Below are 21,244 nucleotides of genomic sequence, written 5' to 3' on the forward strand. Positions count from 1 at the left end.
TTATATGGTCCATCATAAATTCTATCAAGATATTCTGGATCTGTGACTTCCAGAAAAATAGCCATCTTTACTTTCCATATAGGATATTCAGATGCTCTCGGTATAAGAACCCTGATGGTTTCATATCGACTGTGGGTTTGATTGTTTTGAGTATCTTGAGTTTTGGTGGGCTTAGGTGGAGTTTGTGTTTCGTCAGACATGATTGTAAACTGGATCTCACTGTTTGTATATCAACAGAGAGGCTCTGATACCACTTGTTAGGTCACACAACACTATAGAAGGGGATTGAATATAGTGTTTATACAATCAAATCGATTTAGAACACAAGTATATAACAGTAATTAAGTTTATTCAATATAATAAACTCTGTTACAGTAGGTTAAACTACTCTCTCAGTGATGAACAATATCACTAAGAGCTGCTAGGGTTATAAAGAATAATATTCTCTCGTGAGTGGTAATACTTATAGTGTAAATCCTAAGCCGTGTTTATATAGTACACAGTTACAAGATATCTTCTAATTGATATGAATTATATCTCTTCCTAAAATATATCAATCAGATATTATCTTCTGCAGTCCTATAGCTGTCCAACTCTTCATGCATATCTTTACTTATCTTCTAATTGATATGAATTATATCTCTTCCTAAAATATATCAATCAGATATTATCTTCTGCAGTCCTATAGCTGTCCAACTCTTCATGCATATCTTTACTTGTTTAATTCATATCATTTCCTGTAAATCAGTCGCACTTTACTTCTGAAGCATATCTTCCTTAAGTTCTGATATCACAAGTGCTGATACCTTAAGTTCTGATATCTTCCTGTCTTCAGTAAATCTTGATTTCCAGTTAAGTTCTGATATTCTGATAATAAGTTCTGAAACTAAACAAATCAGATTAGACATGACATCACAAATATATCTAACAAAATGTATGTATACTGACAAAGCAAGTGGCCCTGATGGACTTAACCCTGCTTTTTGCGACACTTCTGGAAATTACTTGGTAGGGGAGGTTTTTAATTACTGCAAAGAATGGCTTACTGATTACAAGTTCTCAGCTGATACTAAGACCAACCCCAGCGTGGACCCAAATTATGCATTGGGTCGCGTGAAGTGGTTTGGAAATTGGAAAAGGGACTCCCTGCCGTTGGAGCAAGGTGGAACAAAGTGGGTAGTCCCGCTTCGGTGGTCCTGTCCCATTTTAATATTTAAATAGTTTATGATGTGAAAACATGATAAAGTATGTCTATTATGTGTGCCTGGTTTCTTTTCTTTTACTGTTATGAATAGAATATTATTTTAGAAAGAGTGAAATGACCCTTGCATTGGAAGCAATTGGCCATTTGTTTCCCCCGGTCTAGTTTCTCTGAGGTGGCTGAGTTATGGGGTCAAGGAATTGAGAAAAGAGGGTTGAGCGTTGCGGATGCTCTAATGATACAAAATTGGTTCTTATTCCAAAAAAGCAGAAGGTTAAAGAAATTAAAGATTTGTGTCCTATAGCTCTGTGCAATATATTGTATAAGATATTGTATGATTGTATAACGCAGTGTCTAAGTGTCGGTGTTTTTTATTAAACGATTTGTCAATATAAGGAATAAAGGCTTCAAATGTCACTATTCAGATACAAATAATTCTTAACGTCACTTTTATAAAAGATGGCACTAAATGTCACTTGAAAATGAGGTTTAAAAAAATGTTTTTGTATATTCAAGACGCAACTTCAGTTGCCGTTTTTTGTTTTTCCTTTCTTTTTTTACTTTATTACTTCACTTTAAGTTACGTTTTGAGACTCTCCACAATACTTGATTTTACGTTTTTGACAATAAAATACAACTTAAAAATACGTTTTCATTCCTTTTTAGTTAATATTTTATATTTTCATACTTTTTTTTTGGGTCCTCAAAAATATTAAAATTTTAAATTAATTTTTTAAAATTCAAGCGTTGACCATAATTTAACAATTTTTAATATTTTAGGGTTCAGGAATACCCCATTTGGGTTTTAGAAATGTTTAGAAAATAAATAAATAAATTACACAATTATTTAGGGTTTAGGATTTAGGCACTAGACCCTAGAGCCTAAACCATAGGAACCAGATTTTAATTATTAATCATTTTTTAATATTTTAGGATTCACCGATTCTCAATTTGAGTTTTAAAAATATTAAAAAATATTTATATATGTGAATAAAATACGAATAAAATACCCCTTAAAATTACATTTTTAGCTTAAAAACAAATAATAAAACATTTTGGATAAACAAAACAGTTTTAAAAAAGTGCATAACGAAGGCTGAATTCTAATTAATGTCCAAAACAAGAATTTAAGTGTCTTTTTGCCTTAAAAAAATAAAAATTTGACAAAAAATAAAAGACGAAGCTGAGGTTTTCTATCAAAACTTACTTTGAAGTTGTGTTTTCATATTATGGAAAAATTAAAAAAGAAGAATCGAAAGACGTATTCGCGTTTTTGGTCAAAAAAATTAACTGGCACTGAATTTCCATTTTGGAGTGACACTTAGGATCATGTTTACCCAAAATGATTTTGAGGGTAATTCTTCATAAAATAATAATGATACTTGGGGTCAACATCACAAATAACTGTCCATTTTTAAACAAGGGATCATATTCAACAACAGAGATGTTCGTGTTGAATTTAAGTCTATTTAATCGGCTGATTTCACAAATCAATAAAACCAATTTTCATATTAAAAAAAAAGGAAATTGTCTATTATATCACAAATTAATAAGACACTTTATAGATATGTCCCGTTTTGTTCAATAGTTATAAATACGTCCTATAATTATTTTTTAACTCACGTATAATTTATAAACAAATATTAAATTATAAAAATAAATATTTGTATACTTTATATGACCAAAATACAGCTGAGTATTATAATTGGGGCTAAATAATTTACTATCTTAGATTTTTGTTACTCCTGTATCTCTCTTGGGATGTAAACAGTTTCTATTTTGGCCTTTAAAAAAATCCCCCCACTATAAGATTTCGTAAATTTAGGTTTCCTAGGGATCATGTTATGCTATATCATCTTAATAAATAGAAATTAGGAAATAAAATTTTTTGATTTTTAGTTTTTATTCTCTTTTCTTGTGAAATCTAATATTTTTTGTTATTTTAACATCTTGAGTTGCTTTAATAATAATAGTAATTTATTCTTTGTAATAGGAATTCAAAAAAACTTCAAGTTTGTAGCTCATGGTATTCAACACTTAAAATATTATAGATTTGGATTTCAAGAATTGTAATCTTTTTTATTTTTTTAACTTAAGTTTTTTTAATTTTTAATCTAACAACCAGCACATTATTGTTGATTTTTAAATAATTGATTTATGTATTACTTTGTATCAACCCGCACTTAATGTGTCTTGTTTATACTGTACCAGCTTCGAAGCTTATATTGGTGAAAAATTATTTGTGAAAAATTAATCCTTCCATTAGTAAGTAAATTATAGAAGGAAAAAAAGTTCATTCATTTATTAGTAATAAGAGTTATATAAGTTATTTATGAATATGAAATAGTAAATTTAACCGTGGTTAATTTAAATTGATAAAAAAATTCAAATACAAGATATTTTTATAAATACAATTATAAATAGGACATTTTCGTAAATCAGTTTTCAAAACAGGATATACGTGTAAAACACCCTAAAAATGTTAACATCTCAGACCAGTTTTGAAACAAAATTTTGCAACTTTTATATCACGTCTTATTTTAGTATGAGATACTCCCTCCGTCCCATTGATTATTATACGTTTATTTTATTATTTGCACGTATTTCGAGATTTTTATAAAATATAGTTTCGTAATATTTTTTCAAATTTTTTTTTTTAATAAAAATTTAAACATGAAACTTTTATTCAAAAAAAAAAATTTTTAAAAATTATGAAATTATGTTTTAAGTAAACATTGAAAAGCGTTACGTATAAAAATCAATGGGACAGAGTAGACAATAGTAATGCAGTAGTAATGCAGTAAAAAACACATTTCGGAGTAGTTGCCGATTAGTTCGGATTTGTAACAACCTGACCTATAAAATACTCTAGTAATCATGTGAAAAAAGTTAATGCATGCGTGATTCCCGTAACATCGGCCCATCGAAATCTAGCAATTAAATTCAAGTACTTCTCCATTAATAAACTATGGATAAAAAATAAAAAATAAATAAATTATGGATAGTTGGTATCGTGAATTTTAACTTCGGATAAATAATGAAATTAAAGAACGAAGTTTATGTAGATATTAATATTAAATTATTATTCTCACTTTAATTATTTGAATTGAAATTTGATGTTTTAAATATTTATAATTTTTTTTTACGCTTCAAATTCTTTTTAAATATTCATTTTATTAAAAAGGTAGACGCGTATTTTGAGAGAGAAAATTCATCCTTTCTTATTTTCGTACATTATTTAGCAAGTAAATTCTCATTCTTCCCTATTTTTCATACCATAGGAATATTTTATTTGGTCGTAGTAAGAATATTAGTTTAATTTGACAATAATTATAAAATACGAGATACAGTTTTGTGAAACTATTAAAATAACATAAATATCTTCACAAATATGAAAAATTGACCTGTGTGTGAAAGTTAGTAACTAAAATGGGACAAGAAGAGTAATTTTACTTGTCTGATTAAGAAATTTATTATTGATTTCGGGTGTGAGGAGTTTCTGGAGTACTCCCTCCGTCTCCGGGTAGTATACGTTCACTATTTTCACGTATTTCGAAATTTTTATAAAATATAATTTATAATTCTTTTTTTAAAACTGAAATTCTGAATAAAAGTTTAAACATAAAAATTTTATTCAGAAAAAAGAAAATAAAAATATATTAAAAAATTATGATTTATATAAATATTGAAAAACGTGTCAAAAAATAATGAATAGAATTCAATTGAACAGAGATAGTAATTTTTTATTGAAACCGAGACGAGGACGCTGGGGACGACTTACGAGGAGTAAATGATTTTAATAATCTACGGAAAAGGACGAGTTGCAGCTTCTTGCTCGTAGAAAGAAACAAATTTAATGTAAGAAAAAGTTGACGTAACAGAAAAGGAAAGCTAAAGAAGAATCTTGAACATGTTCAACGGTACAGGATCTTGTTTGGATCTTCTCTCCCTCGGATATTCGAAAAAAATTGAAGGGCAAAATTTTGATCGAAATCTTTTCATTTAAGAATAAAGATGTTAATTCATTAATAAAAAATCATACGATATTTATATCAATGACCTAGTCAAATAGATAATAAATTTTAATCGGCTATTTTTATGTAGAGGCGGTTAAACGATATTTTGAAGATGATGTATATATAAATACAAGTATTCACTTCATGCATTCTCGTTCAATTATTACACTCTTCATCATGTCCCGAATGAGCAATTGTTTGAGTTATCGACCAGAATTGCGATTCCATATACAATTTTGAATCAAGAACCCCCGCTTACAGAAGCGAAAAACAAACCTCTCACCGAGGAGAGAAAATAACGTGGAAATATAAGCCAAAAATCAAAATAAAAACAAGGAGAAACAAATGAAAAATAAAAAAACTTAGATATAATAATTGGAATCACAAGATTGGCTGTAAATTCTCGACTTTAATAAGTCCAATTTAAATCGAAGAAAAAGCCAAATCAAAGCACCAATAATATAGATCCATAAAACAAACCAAACCTAATCAAAAGGATAGAAATTCTTCCCGTAAAAGGAAGATTATCAAATAAAACAAATATAAGGGGATGGGGTTTTTTACCGGATAAAAGCATTTTATAGAACATTTATAAAATCAAATAAAATAAAGTTTAAACATTTTTATTTATTCAGAAAAAAAAAATTATAAAGTATAGAGCTGTATTTTCTATTCATCTTAAAATGTGTGTCGGACACTCTCTCATAAACGATAACAATTGGCCGGAACTGAGAGAGTATTTTTCAAAACTATTAATTACGCTGCATTAAAAAAAAATTCATCTTTGTTTCCACTAACTAATTTTCTCTCCTACCCATTTCTTCATCCATTTACATTTCTATTAATTATCAATCAGTCCTTCCTCTTCATTTCTTTAATTTCAATAATTCTCTATTCTTACATATCTCAAAGTATCAACTATCATCAATATTTTTATTTAAATTACTCATCAATTAAATATATTATTTTTTAAAAAAAACATTTTCTATTTCCCCTGATTTTCTTTACTTTTTTTCTCTACTATTAATTTCACAATTTCCTTATCTTTCATCAATAATATTTACTAAGATACTTCATCTATTTAAAATTTCTATTATTAAAATATATTGATTACAATTTTTAATATGTGTATATAATATTTATTTTTACGTATCATAATTATTAAATATTTAGTATTTTTATTTAATTTATTTGAAAAAGCTCGAATATGTCAATAATATTATTTAAATTAATTAAATCAACTTGAAATATATTATTTCGCGCGACTTAAATCTATGATACTAAATTTTTTATGTTTACTTAAATAAAATAAATATAAAATATCCGGGCAATTGCCCGGGACCTAATCTAGTATAAATTATTGTCAAAAATTTTGGGGGATGATGGTCACCCGATGCCCACTTAAATATGTCCTTCAGAGCAAGGACAATGCTAGAGGTATAATATGAATATTGTCATTCTTCCAATTTGACATTAAATATATAATTAAATATCAAGAGGTGTTTTTTTATTTTAAAATAAAATATTACCTCAGTATGCTAGTTTCGTTTTGTAACCATCTAAATTTCAAAATTAAAAATTATTTTTTCTTTCTCCGATAATTCAACCGTTTTTATTTTTTTTGTTATTTATAAATATCGACCGATTTTAATTTTATAATGACCGTTTCGATAGTCGATAAAAGCGTTATTCTTGTAATATGTAAAATTCAAGTTCACAAACGCATACAAATATAGCAATTCCTCATAGACCAATTCAAAAAATAAGTAAATAATAAAATATACATTACTTGTTGACATGAACTCATAAAAATCCCAAACACTTTCATGTTAATCGATTTGAAAAGTTACAATTACCCCCCTTATAGGAGCGAGGTTCTCATTCTACTGAAAAGCACACATACAGAACTTAAGAAGTGCCGTTGTACTTTCTGGCCAATTTACAAGAGAGTTAACGATTTAATTTACGTTATATATTGACTTGTACTTATAAAAAAATCAAATATTTTAATTATTGTCAATGTAAGATTTACATTTCACACTTGCGAACAATTTTAAAATCCTAATAAGAATATATTATAATACCTCGATATTTACGTCCCTACTGTCCTTACGCAATATTCTCTTCTTTTTTTATTACTTTGACTTTTGCACACATTTTAAAATACTTTTATTGTTGTGGACGTATATTACGGATATTAATGTTGATAAAAAGATAACTTTATATGGCATAGATTTTGATGTCCCTGGTCCATGGCGGCACACGTACAGAGATGCATGCTGTTAATATTATGGGTGTTGACTAAATGAGTAAAAGCCAAACCCCATACTTTCGACTTTCGTGTTAAATTTGGACTTGTATTCTACGTCTGTGGCTTCTATTTATACGTTGCTTTCCATTCTTCTACATTTGCACTTCAAAACAAAACCCTCTCTGCTGCACAAAAACAAGAATATCAACACTATAAACCTACAAAAAATGACGAAACAAATGCTGGATTACGTGATGGTACCGACAGGGTTAGCGATAATGGTGGGATATCACATTTGGCTGTATTATCAGATTCGTAAACGTCCTTCTACAACTGTTATTGGTATCAATGCTACAAATCGACGTTTCTGGGTTAACGCTATGATGGAGGTACGTACATACGTAGTTACTTTTTTATCTTACAATCAATCACACAAGTACACGGAGTCGAACTGTAAACCCTCCGAAAGGAGGACAAGAACTAAACCACTGCACCACACATGCATACCTTGGATACTATAACTTCATTCTTTTATTTATATCTATCGAATACCCTTACTGTAGCTGTATATTGATAGTTATAGCCCAATCTGGGTTGATGCTTTGTATTAATCAAATTAAACCTAGTATGTTTGGTAGGACACGAAAATGGTTAGATGTGTTATTTTTTGAAGTGTTGTAAGAATTGGCTGACTAGGCCTAGTTAACCGACTCTCATTTAAGCGTGCGCAGCGAGTAATCGCTTAGTTGCCAGTTGCCACTGCACTATTTATCGAATGAGTTTGTTTAGTGTGTTCATGAACACAAGCTACACTTAAATCAATAAATTTGGAGTATTTTGATTAGTGTAATTGTTCTGAATGCAGGAGTCACCACTAGGAAGAAGTAAAAACCAATCAAAATAAGCTAAAATTTTAAAAGTTTGTATTTATTATATGCACATGTACACATTATTAATAAAATGTTATTTAAATTAAAATTTTAAATATTTTTTTTTTTAATTTAGAAAATAAAAAGAAAAATAATTATTTTAATTGTACATTCAAAATATATTGACATGTGTGTAAAAAATCAATCAATTTATATTATGGTCCGGTGATTTATATTATGGACCAGAGAGTAATTACTTTTGTTCATTACATAAGTCGTTTGACTTTTTGCACACATTTCAATATATTTTGAATATGTAGCTTAAATAATTATTTTTTAATTTTTCTTTTTCGAAATTAAAGTATACTATATGTTAAATTTTAATTCGAAAAAAATAAATTTAAAAAATTTTAATTTTTACTATATTTTCAGAACTCTTAGAAATACGTCAAAAAAAGTCAAACGGCCAAATGAAGTAATTTTTAGTTGCAGTTCAGGGACTATAGTCCAACCTAGAAACAGTTCATTATCTACTTAGTCGCGATTGTACTAGTTATTGATTTTAAAGATATTGTGTGCCTATAAAAGTCGAGTATCAATAATGAACTGAACTAACAAAATTCAGAATTTTTGGTACCGGAACTCAGATTTTGCTTGTGTACTAAGCACGTACTCGGCCAACTTAGATCAGTATAAAGTAATTTTTAATGTAAATGTAATGGGCATTTTTGTAATTACAAAATTAAATAAAAAATTCAGAACTTTATCGTTAAAAATACACAGCGTACTTGTTAAGTATCGTACGATACATTTTGTTACGATTAACAACAACAAATACAACCAATACCAGTACATATATCAATAACAAATACTTAAATTAAATAAATGGGAGTGGAAGAATTCGAACCCGAGTCACTCCATAAACCGAACTCTGATATCATATTATGTAACAAGTCCATCTAAACCCTTATGGTGGTAGAGGAAGGCAAGATCTTATTCTCTTTTAACAGTACTCATATAACTCCCATAATCGATTTTTATCAGTTTTCGATATTTAGTACTTGAAAATAAATGCAGAATTTCAGGTTTTGCTTATGATGGTTGCAGGAACCATCCAAGGGTATCCTGGCTGTACAAACATTGAGAAACAACATAATGGCGTCAACCGTCTTGGCGTCAACGGCCATTTTGCTAACTTCGCTTATGGCCATGTTAATGACCGGCAAGAATGGTGCCTTGGGCGATCGCTCAACCGTATTCGTATTTGGCGACAAAAGTGCATTTAGCTACTCCTTGAAGTTGTTTTGCATAATGGTTTGCTTTTTACTGGCGTTTTTGCTAAATGTACAATCAATTCGATACTACAGCCATGCAAGCATGTTGATCAACGTACCTTGCAAGAAGTTAGCTGCTTATGGTAAAGGTTACGATCAGCGTCTCAGTTCTGAGTATGTCGCGAAAACAGTGAACCGGGGAAGTTATTTCTGGTCGTTGGGATTGAGGGCTTTCTACTTCTCATTTCCTCTTTTTCTTTGGATATTTGGACCTATTCCGATGCTCGTTTCGTGTGTTGTTCTGGTGAGCTTGCTTTACTTTCTGGATGTTACGTTAGATATGGCCGGAGCTGCAGAAGATCGTATTCAAGGCCATCGCGTAGCGGAGGCAGGAGAGCCGTGAGGGTTGAAAAAATTACAAGGAAATAAATTGGGGTTCAATCGAAGTTGAATCTGTAATAAAAATCGTTATGAAGTGTGTTTTGCTAATAAATTTGAATTTTAATATATGTTTGTAATAAAAGTATGATGTTATAGCTAATGATTCTGTTATAATGGTTATTATAACGGGTAAAATGGAATATTTTATTGAGAAAAATAAGTATCGAATCATTGAGTAAACTTGAGATTATAGTAGCCAATTATGAGCAACCGTTGGCTATTGATGGTAACAAAATATACTAGCCAATTATGAGCAATGTTGTTAACCAAATGCAGATGACCAGACAATACAAATCCGAATCATTTCTCCTGCAATCATCTTTGAACTGGTGCATAAATATTTAATGCAAATCTTTCAACCTGTGAGAGCAACTATTACTCAAATGCTACAAAATCAAGTGGCACTGATGAATTGTCTGCACCCACTCTAATCATGTCTTTTAGGGCTTTGGAGAGAGAAAACAGGTTGGGCTGCATCACCTGGAATACTGCGTTTACTGGATTTCTTGTTCTCCTTAACAGAATCTTCAGACAAGTGCTTATCCTTGACACTTGTGTCTTCAGAAATCTCCGCAAGGTCAGACACAGAACTGTTGCTGGTTAGGTTTTTGTATATACCTAGGGCTTCAGCTATCATGCTCGCAGGAGATGAAGCATTTGCAGGAAGCAACAACGTATTACCCTAGAAGACCATCAGACACACACATACATATATCACCCAAACAGAATAGAAATTGGTTATATCAGCATAACATAAAAGACATGCAACAGTGTGTGTTGTGTTTTACCTTCTTTGCCAGATTTCCAAAGGCATCAATATATTGTTCGGCAATTCCCAAAGTTGCTGCCTGAATTTTAACATGCATATTAGTGTGTTTGCACAAAATATGTTCAGAATCAATGAACTCTCAACCTTTTGTTTCTACATTTTCGATAAATGACGTCGATGTATGAAATTATATCCAATACAAAGTTATTTGGACTTCTTACATTGAAAGCATGTCAAGCTGAAACACAAATCACTCACAGAATTTTCTTTTCTAGTTTAGAGGGTGTTAATAGTTATTCACAAATTATTCCCAGCTTTTTGAACTTCCGAAATGCTTTTTATTGCAAGTTGTTCTTCTATTGCAACAGAAGAAACAACTTGTAAAATAAAAAAAATACAGGCTTTACTACAGGATAGTACTAACTACTAACTATAAAATATCATAAGCGAAATTTAGAGCAATGATAAACTTACCTCCACCCCTCCATGGTTTTTAAGAGCCTGTGAAACCATAGCAATTCTTTGGGTTGTTGCCTGTGCAACAGCTAGTATGGCCTCTGCTTCTCCTGATAAATAGTAAAGAGATGATTTCAGTGAATGGAACTTCAAAAGTATAACTGATGGCTTCCTACCATACTAATCATTAATGTATAAAGGTTGTATGAGCCTTATTAGCTATAAATCTAGCAATTATATTAAGTTTACTTCACTAAAGTTGCATTATGATCTTATTTGAGTTATTATGCAGTAGACATGCTAGTTAATACCTACTGCACAGGACACATTAAACCATAACTCTATCTATGATAGGATCACTTACCTAGAGCTCTATTAACTTGGTCCATTTTTGCAGCTTCTGAAGCAAGAATAACTGAACTCTTCTTTCCGTCTGCTATATTGATATGCGCCTGCCTTTCTCCTGCATTCATAAACACATAACAAAGTAAAGAAATATCCATGGAAAAAATATGCATACAATTGCACGCAATTTTGATACGTATAACCATGGGATAAAAAGTATGCCTTAAGGAAGTCTTTCTCAACCAGGCTGTCTAGTCTCAGAAGGAAATAGTAACTTTGCAGCAATTGAAACCACATCCCTAGTTTCTTTAAGGGGAATACTAGGGTATTCTGTTTCTTAATACACACCTTGAAGAAAATTGTCCTAAACCATTATATGAGTATTAATAGTGTCTAATCAAACTGTTTGTATATCATATTGTGTTCACATGGTACAAAAGTACGACGTCCAAAACATCTCCTCCACTCCAGGTGAACTTGATTTCTTAAAATTTTCATAAACAATTCCATACAACAAAAGATTTCTAATTTGAGACAGTCATCACTTGGCATTATATACTTATTTCCCTCTTGAATAAGGCCCCCCGCCAAGATTTAACCATTTTTAGCAGAGTAATAGTAATGAACATATTAGACCATGGAGGAGTTAAAGAAGAAAGGTATAAAAATCAATTACCTTCAGACTCCAAAACAAGAGCTCTCTTCTTACGCTCAGCTTCTGCCTGCATCTCCATAGCAGCCTTTACTCCACGCGGAGGAGAAATATCCTCTAAAGAAATAGTATAACAAAATTCGTGAGCTCTCACTCAAGTACTGTAGGGGTGTTGCATTCCACAAATCAGAAACTACAAACTTACTTATTTCATAACGAAGACATTTGAGACCCCAATCCTTTGCAGCATCATTTATAGCCATCTGTCATTGTCAAAGTACATAGGTTTTGTATAAGCTGCACAGTTTTATGATAATGCTCTGACAATAGTGTCAAGAAGTTAGTAATTTGAAGTTAATACTGGAATCACGAAGGCCATATGTTAAGCTAGAATAGGGTTAGTCATAATACTTCACATGTCATAGAGCACACACACACACACACACACACACACACACATATATATATGTATGTATTAGCATGCAAAAAAAACATAATTCAAGTTTCCTTATATTCAATGCGAATGTTTGAAAATATTGAAAAGGCATATATGTGAGCCTACTTGAAAAAACGAGAATTTAATGTATTAAGTAGTGTTCGACTGTGACAAAGGTGCTCCTAGTGCTAGAAGAGGTCTAGAATTGGCATATATCACCTTTCACCAAGTTCTTTCACTTAGCAGTTAGCACACGGCATATATTTAAACTGGCATCCTAATGCGCATCATCGCTAATAGTCAAATTACAACCTTAATATCTTCTCCCAAATTATAATGTAAATCATCTCAGACATATTTTGCAACGAAAAATATCTATAGGCTTCATTCTATTGGTCATGTGAAACACATAACCACAATTCCAAATGTTAAAACATAATCTTTTTACCAAAATCTGGGAAAGAAATTAATTAGAAATTATCATGAACTAGATGAAGTTTTATGTACATTGGACACTGGTACTGTTTATCCCCTGATATAATTCTGTCAAAAAATATATTTCTTAGCAATTAAAATTATGATAAATTTCAAATAAAAAATCTGTTCATTCTACAACTACATTAAGTCTGTCACACCTATGTTTATCATCCAATCTGCTCGTTGCAATTTTCAAAACCTTATTGTTTCGTAATTTCAATGTAGTCGTTCAACTATACCCTCACTTTCTGTCATCACATCACTGATGCATTTCTATCCAGTTGACTCAAATAAGTTGTGTAAGGTGTATCAGTTAAAAAGTGCACTTCAATAATCAACCTCTTCCAAGATATTTAAATTATGGGAAAAAAATCGGGCAGACCAGCCAAGTTTCAAGCATAAAGCATAGAAGAAGGGGTCATTTCCTCGCAGTGAGCATCGACTCCATTTTTAAGAAAACCACCATCCTCTGAAAATATGGCATTCTATCTAGCTGACATGCAAGAGCTGGAAAGCTAACAGAATTTCATCTGCAATTCTTAGGTGGTATATGAAACTAATACGAAATTTATGTCTAAACTAACAGTTTAGCGCCTTGGTGATATATTAGAGCTTTATAATGAATATTAAATTTATACTCATCTTAAATTCTTTTAAACAAAACAATGTTAGCATTCTTTTAATAATTAATCTTTTCTTTATAACTAGCTGTTTCAGAGTATTTATAAAAATACTTAAAGCTGCCACTTTTAAGCAAGTGTCCAGGGTCACTTCGCCGGGCATGGACCACTTTTTGGTTAGAGCTGCAGCACTCTTAAACAAGGACGAATACACTTCACAGTATTTAAGGTACCAAACGTCCACTTGCTGGGAATGCTCTTTAAGACCCTTATTCCTACATCTTCTCAGGCTCCTCATATATAACGAACAAACTAGTCCCTCATTCCCTACGTTGTTCTTTCCAAGTATTTTAGATGTTCGGCTATATTATTCATTGTAATATTTATGAATCAGTTATCACGTCCATTATTCCAATTCACTCTACAAAGGAGTACCCCACTAAAATTTAAATCTACTTTAAAGCTAGACAATACCTTTGGCAGTCAGCTATTCTTTTAGAGTCAACCACCATAATCCCTAAGCTAAAGCTAGTCGTAAATCAGATTTCAAGATTATGTGTACCACAGCATACTTTCAAATGAAATAAAATCTACTGTGCACTTTAACACAAAAGAACACTTTTTCCAACTGATGTGCAAATGACAATTCATGAAAAAAATATGTGACTGCAAAAACACGGATAAACAGATTAGGAATATGAATACTGACCACTATCTTCACATTGAGAGTGTCTCGTTCCTCAAAAGATTTGTCCAGCGTTATTTTACCAATCTCACTACGCATAGTTGTCTGTGCAAGTTGAATAACTGCATAGAGCGGATTTTCAACTCCATAAGAAGCCAATTTCGGATCTACAATCTGCAAGTATTAATATACATTATAAGACCATTCAACATAGATAGTCAAATCTAAGTCTAAAGGGCTAGATTAAAGGTATCTATACCTTCACATAGAGAACGCCATCAATGGAGATGCTGACATTATCCTTGGTAATAGCCGTCTGATCGGGAATCTGAATAGCCTCTTCCTTCAACGAGTGAGCATAAGCAATTCGATCAACAAAAGGAATCAGGAGGTGAATTCCAGGTGTGAGGGTTTTGACGTACTTCCCAAATCGCTCAATCACGTAGGCTCTCTTTTCGGGCACAATACGAAGCCCCCAGTTCATCGGTGGTTCAATGTCATAACTACCCACAAATGATACACAAATCAGAGATTACACTAAAAGTTCATAAATCAATACGACAATAACAAACTAACTTCTTTTCACAAACTATTGTATCTAAAGTTACAATAACACCTATATTTGACAAACATTAGTTCAATTCCCTTAATTTTCTCACCTAAAACAAATTCACATATCACTAATACCATATCAACAAAATAATAAAAACATATTGCGTTTCAATTTCATATTTTGGCAAAAATAAACACAAACAAAGACATCGTTTTGTTTGTTTTTTAACATATAACAAAATGCAGTAGAACAAATGATGTCGTATACAATAGCAATAACATATCTGTAATTACACACACTTTCATTTCGTATATTACCAAAAACTACATGAACAGAAACAGAATTCAAAGTAAGCACCACTGCATCTACACTTGCAAAATATATAGCAGACAATGTGGTATATAATTAGCAAATTCAAATCAACATCTCTCCCTACAAATTCAAATAAACATCTCTCTCTCTCTCATGTAATTGGAAAATTAATCATTACATCCCTCCCTCCCTCCCTCCCTCTCTCTCTCTCTCTCTCTCTCTCTCTCTCTCTCTCTCTCTCTCTCTCTCTCTCTCTCTCTCTCTCTCTCTCTCTCTCTCTCTCTCTCTCTCTCTCTCTCTCTTCTCTCTCTCTCTCTCTCATGTAATTGGAAAATTAATCATTACATCCCTCCCTCCCTCTCTCCCTCTCTCTCTCTCTCTCTCTCCCCCCCTCTCTCTCTCTCTCTGTCTGTACTATAATTAATCAATTTCATCTCTCTCTCTCTCTGTTGTATAATTAATCAATTTCAACTCTCTCTCTCTCACGTAGTATCATTAATCAATCATCTCTCTCTCATGTATTGTGGTTCAACTAACCAATATCATAAAAAAAGAGAGACAACATTTCACATTTCAGAGTAAAACATTTCGCAAAAATATACAAAAAAATAACGAAATCAGCAAACAGAAATAAAATACATAAAAGGAAACGAAGAATACTTGAGATCGCGGCCGGAACGAAAGTTACGAACAGAGGCAGTTGAAAAAGGGGAGGAAGAGTGTAAATTAGAAACAAGTGAAGCGGTGATAACAGAGCGTTGTTGGTTTAAAATTGGGGGAGAGAAATGAAGAAATCTCGCTGAGTTGCGAGAGATTGATCTGCCTATTACTTGACTCATTGTGGCTCACTGATCTTTTGATTTTGGGGCTGAGGTTTTGGAGCTACAGTGATGGATTGGAAATGAAAAACCCTCGCCTATTTTTTGTTGGTTTATGGAAATTAATTGACCCCTTTTCCAAGTCATTTTTTATTATCATTTTATCAGTCTTTGCCTTTGAGATTTGGACAATGAGCACACATACACGTATCATAATTTTTTTTTAGATCAATTGTATTTGAAATTTCCCATAATTTATATATTCATATTTTATTATATTCGGTGTTTTTTTTGTCTTTTTTACTATTTTCAGATTACGTGGCTAGAAATTTTCGACATGGTTGTTTCTCCAAGTGAGTATAAAAAAAAATTATTATGCAAATGACCCCGATCATCTCACATGTTTGATGGTTAGATGATAAACTTTTTTTAAATAAAAAATTAGTTACTTCGGTTATTATGTTCTGATACAATTCATTTCCAAGTATAGTTAGTTTTGACAAGAATCAAATATTTTTTATATTTAAATGATAAAATTTTAATATATCTGAAAAGAGTTCATTGCACGTTCTTAAAATAACAAAGAATATAAATCTAGTAATATTAGAAAAAAATTATAATAATATGATTGTTATTAATTAAAACGTAAAGCTAGCTAACGTTTTCGATTTTCTTTAGCTAAAGATAATTATCAACCAAATCACATTTTTGGTAATTTTTTCTGCGCTGTAAAAGAAAGATTGTGGTGGGTTTTTTTTTAAATGAACTTTCTATTTACCTAGGATATATATCGAAAAAAGGCCCCAAATGTTATAATGGTTCTTAATATTATTTTAAAAAAAATGATCTCAAATTTTAATTTAAAATGAATTTTCGTCTTGCGTTTTTTTTATTTAACAAAAACGTAATTCCGCCTACAATTTTTTTTTAATTTTTTTTCCCTTTTCTAATGCTTAAACTTAACTTCATCTTACGTTTTCTTTACAAAAGCCCAACACCATCTTTGGTTTACAGGGATAACGTTAAATTGATCAACATTTTCATATTATTTTAATATTTTTTCTAACTTTTTAAACCAAAATGTTAAATGATATTATATTTTCATGCTTAAAACGCTAATTTAAGGGATATTTTATTCGTATTTAATTCATATATATAAATATTTTAATATTTTACATCTTAATTGAGACTTAATGAACCCAAAAATATTAAAAAAAAACGAGCCCTAATTTAATAATTTTCAATATATTAGAGTTCACCAATCTTTTTTTGGTTTTTAGAAATATTAAAATATAAATTAATAAATGATACATCGATTTTGGGTTTACGATTTAGGGGCCCTAAATCCTATAGCCTAAACCCTGATTTATTCTAACTCTAATTATTAACCATTTTAAATATTTTAGGATTAACTAATTCTCAACTTAGATTTTTAAAAAAAATGAATTATATATATATATATGAATAAAGTACTAACAAAACACTTCTTAGAATAAAGTTTTGAAGTTGAAAATATAACATTATTGCATATTTTGGATAAAAAAATTAAAAAAAACGCAAAACGCTAATGCATTTTGCGTTAACATTGAAATCAAAATTTGGAATCGTGTTTCTACTTTAAATAACATTATTTGAAAATGTGTTTTTCGATTTAAAAAAATAAAAAAAATAAAAAAATATCAGACACAATTGCGTTTTTTATTAATAACAAAAATGATGTAATATTTGAGGTCATTTTTTCTCAAAATGACACTGAAGATCATTCTCCATCAAATAATGACATTTGGGCTAACACCCGATAAATCACCTTGAGACGGCCATAAAACGCTCAATTATTTAAATTAGACTTTCCATTTCAAAAGAATGCACAATAACAATTTGTTGATATTCACGATTATACTTTCCAAATAATTAGCCTCCCATGCAGACCCGACAATTTTGGACTACAAACGACATACACGACACGAAACGACATGAAAATTTAGTGTTTGTGTTTGTCTTTTAAGTACACGATACGAAAATATACGACCACGAAAATAGACGGCCGAGATTTAGTGTCAGTTTTATGTTTTCCCTTCGAGTACACGACACGACGTGAAATATACGACATAAATAAATATTATAATTAAATATTAATATTTATAATAAAAAAACGTATATTTATAATAGATATATGCATATTTATTTTTAAAACAATTACCTAATTTTATAATATGTAAATAAGGTTAATCTAAATATATATTTTTAATATATTTCATAATTTTTTTACCCAAAAACTTATATTTTATTTATTTGTTTAATATTAACTAGCATAATAACCCGTGCGAGGCACGGGTCATTATCTAGAGTTTTTTATGCATCATGCAATTATAATGTTTGCAGAGCAATTTCAACAATATCCTTATATAGGCTCTTGAGTCAAATTTTGAAGAAATAGAGATAAAATTTCTCTCCAACAAACTACATGTCCCCCTCTATAACGTTAGGAGTTTCAAATGCTTCCTCACTTATATTTTCTTACCCGTTATTTTATATTTAACGAATGAATATAAACAGGACAGTAAGTGTACGTTTAAAACGAAACGATTAAATTTAATCTGTATAATGCCGTTAGTATGTTTACAAATAAAAAACTACAAGTGCCGCGGGAGAGTCTTTCTCCAATGAGAATAAAGAAAGTTTTTGGGCAAGACAAGAAAGGAACTCGCCCTTATCCACCAAGGGAGAAGAGATGATTGCTGGCGATGACTTGGTGAAGGGAATCTATGAGAGAAGGTTCTCGAACCGGTTTCCGGCCGAATAGAGCGTGGAGCCGATGAGTTCAGTCGAACAACGTAACGAGTCTAAGGGCGGGATCGAGCTAAAAAAGAAAAGAAAACCTGTTTTGCTCCTCGGCTCCATACTGCTCCAGCCGCTCGCTGTAATAGCTTGCTTCTCGGGCGGCTCGTACTCTGGGTGGTGTGGCTGAGCCAGAGTGGGCTCAGCAGTCGGCCTATCTTTCCGGGCGCACGCGTAAAGGTAGGTGAGTCTGAAGACCTTTGGTTTCTTTTTTCCATTCTCGAAGATCTTGTGACGAAAGGAATGGGAAGTGAGTGGTTCCATCAAGCTGTACAAACCTTGATTCAGTTGAGTGGGGGGTGATACCTACTTTCAATTAATTAAAAACGTGAGTAGCCGCCTTCTGTTTGGTCTTTAGTTCAGTTTGACTCTTTGCTAGATGCTTTAGCCGTAGAAGCTAGAGTTTCTATATTTTGTGCTACTAGAACCATAAGTCGTTGCCGCTTTATTAGGTAGGATAAGTCTCGGAATCAGCATTGACTCTCGTGAAAGAAAGCAAGTGAGTATACCGTATATCACAACCTTAGCTTGACTTGTAACACCAGAGACAAATCCTGTAACACCAGCTTGTAGTGGTTTAGGGATGAACTCTGATGCTTTTTCTTGAACTTGTGCATCAGGAATTGGATCTGCAGTTGTCTTCCTCTTTCTGGTAAGCTTAGTGGCTTCTTGTTCATTGTCTTCAAAGAGAAACTCTGCCTTTGTAATCCATGATCAGGGCGCATATTAACATCGACTATGCAATCACATGCTAACAGCTCTTTCTATTAGGGCCTTCTCTAATAGGGAAAAGCCCTCCATTTTCGTCAAATGACCTGGCCTCCCCTGGCGCTTCCACCATCCGGGCCCCCTTTCCTCCCTATGCTCCCCCGGCGCGGGCCTACCACGCTTCACGCCTGCGGCGTTTTCGTCAAAAGGCCTTTGCTAGTAGTGCCGTCCTCCCCGCTGGCTGTATAGGAGGGTTGTCCCTCGCTATATGTTGAATACAGAGTTGACCAAAATCTTGAATTTTATTTAAATAAACTATATGTACTGATCTATAATGTTAGATATATTTGATAATGTCATGACTAATATAATTTATGTTTAGATTTCAGATCTTACTTAACAGGACAAGTCAGTACTTAACCATTAATCAGTACTTATACTGGAAGTCAGGACTTAAGGATATCAGTACTTATATTATCAGGAGATAATCATCAGAAGTTAGATATCAGAACTTAAGTGCTGAAGGACGATCAGATAAGGACAGTAGATGATTAAAGGAAAGAAGATCGAGATAAATATAAGAAGAGATATGCATGAAGAAGGAGTTCCATGAAGAATGGAATACTTGGAAGAAAAGATATCTGATTGATATATTTTAGGAAGCAGAATTATATTCCATATCAATTAGCGATTATCTTGTAACTGTGTAGTATATAAACACAGACATAGGGTTTACACTATAAGTATTATCATATTCGAGAAGATTATTCATAGTAACCCTAGCAGCTCTCGTGATATTTGTTCATCACTGAGAGGTAACAGTTCCATACTGTAACAGAGTTTATTGTTTCAATAAAGTTTGTTTTCTGTTACTTAATATATTAAAGTTCGATTTGATTGTATTATACACTGTATTCACCCCCCTCTACAGTGTGTGTGACCTAACAAGTGGTATCAGAGCTAATCTGTTAACACACATACAGTTAAAGATCCAAACACAATCATGTCTGACAGAGAAACTCCAACTAAGCCTACCAAAACTGAAGAACCTCCAAAGACACAAATTCAAAGTCGGTATGAGACTATCAGAGTTCCCATACTGAGACCATCTGAATATCCCATATGGAAGGTAAGGATGACCATGTTCCTGGAAGCAACAGATCCAGAATACCTTGATAGAATCAAGGAAGGGCCTCACAAACCAACCAAGCTCGCAGTTGCAGTTGCAGGTGAATCAGCAAAGACCGTACCAAAGGAGAAGAGTGATTATACTGCTGAAGATATAGCATCAATTGCTAAGGATGCTAAGGTACGACACTTACTGCATAGTGCCATTGATAATGTAATGTCAAACAGGGTAATCAACTGCAAGACTGCTGAGGAGATATGGGATGCTCTGGAAACAAGGTGTCAGGGAACTGACACAATTAAGAAGAACATGAAGACAATACTCACTCAAGAGTATGAACACTTTGACTCAAAGACTAATGAGTCATTGAATGATTTATATGATAGATTTGTCA

General features: G+C 31.8%; 2 protein-coding genes across 2 annotated transcripts; one reads left to right on the forward strand and one right to left on the reverse strand.

Moving 5' to 3' along the window:
- The first annotated feature begins 7,611 nt into the window (after positions 1-7,611).
- On the forward strand, positions 7,612-10,174 carry LOC141721496 (uncharacterized). The gene is made up of 2 exons (XM_074524438.1): positions 7,612-7,857; positions 9,445-10,174. The coding sequence occupies exons 1-2, from the start codon at positions 7,696-7,698 to the stop codon at positions 10,012-10,014; spliced, it is 732 nt and encodes a 243-aa protein (XP_074380539.1). The 5' UTR covers positions 7,612-7,695; the 3' UTR covers positions 10,015-10,174.
- A 98-nt stretch (positions 10,175-10,272) lies between these two features.
- LOC141721495 (uncharacterized) lies at positions 10,273-16,303 on the reverse strand. The gene is made up of 9 exons (XM_074524437.1): positions 16,018-16,303; positions 14,752-14,995; positions 14,517-14,666; positions 12,480-12,537; positions 12,299-12,391; positions 11,642-11,740; positions 11,296-11,387; positions 10,841-10,900; positions 10,273-10,734 (listed from the first exon to the last, which is right to left on the reverse strand). The coding sequence occupies exons 1-9, from the start codon at positions 16,194-16,196 to the stop codon at positions 10,480-10,482; spliced, it is 1,230 nt and encodes a 409-aa protein (XP_074380538.1). The 5' UTR covers positions 16,197-16,303; the 3' UTR covers positions 10,273-10,479.
- Positions 16,304-21,244: the final 4,941 nt, after the last annotated feature.

The sequence above is a fragment of the Apium graveolens genome, chromosome 4 (genome assembly GCF_009905375.1).
Source record: "Apium graveolens cultivar Ventura chromosome 4, ASM990537v1, whole genome shotgun sequence".
NCBI lineage: Eukaryota > Viridiplantae > Streptophyta > Magnoliopsida > Apiales > Apiaceae > Apium > Apium graveolens.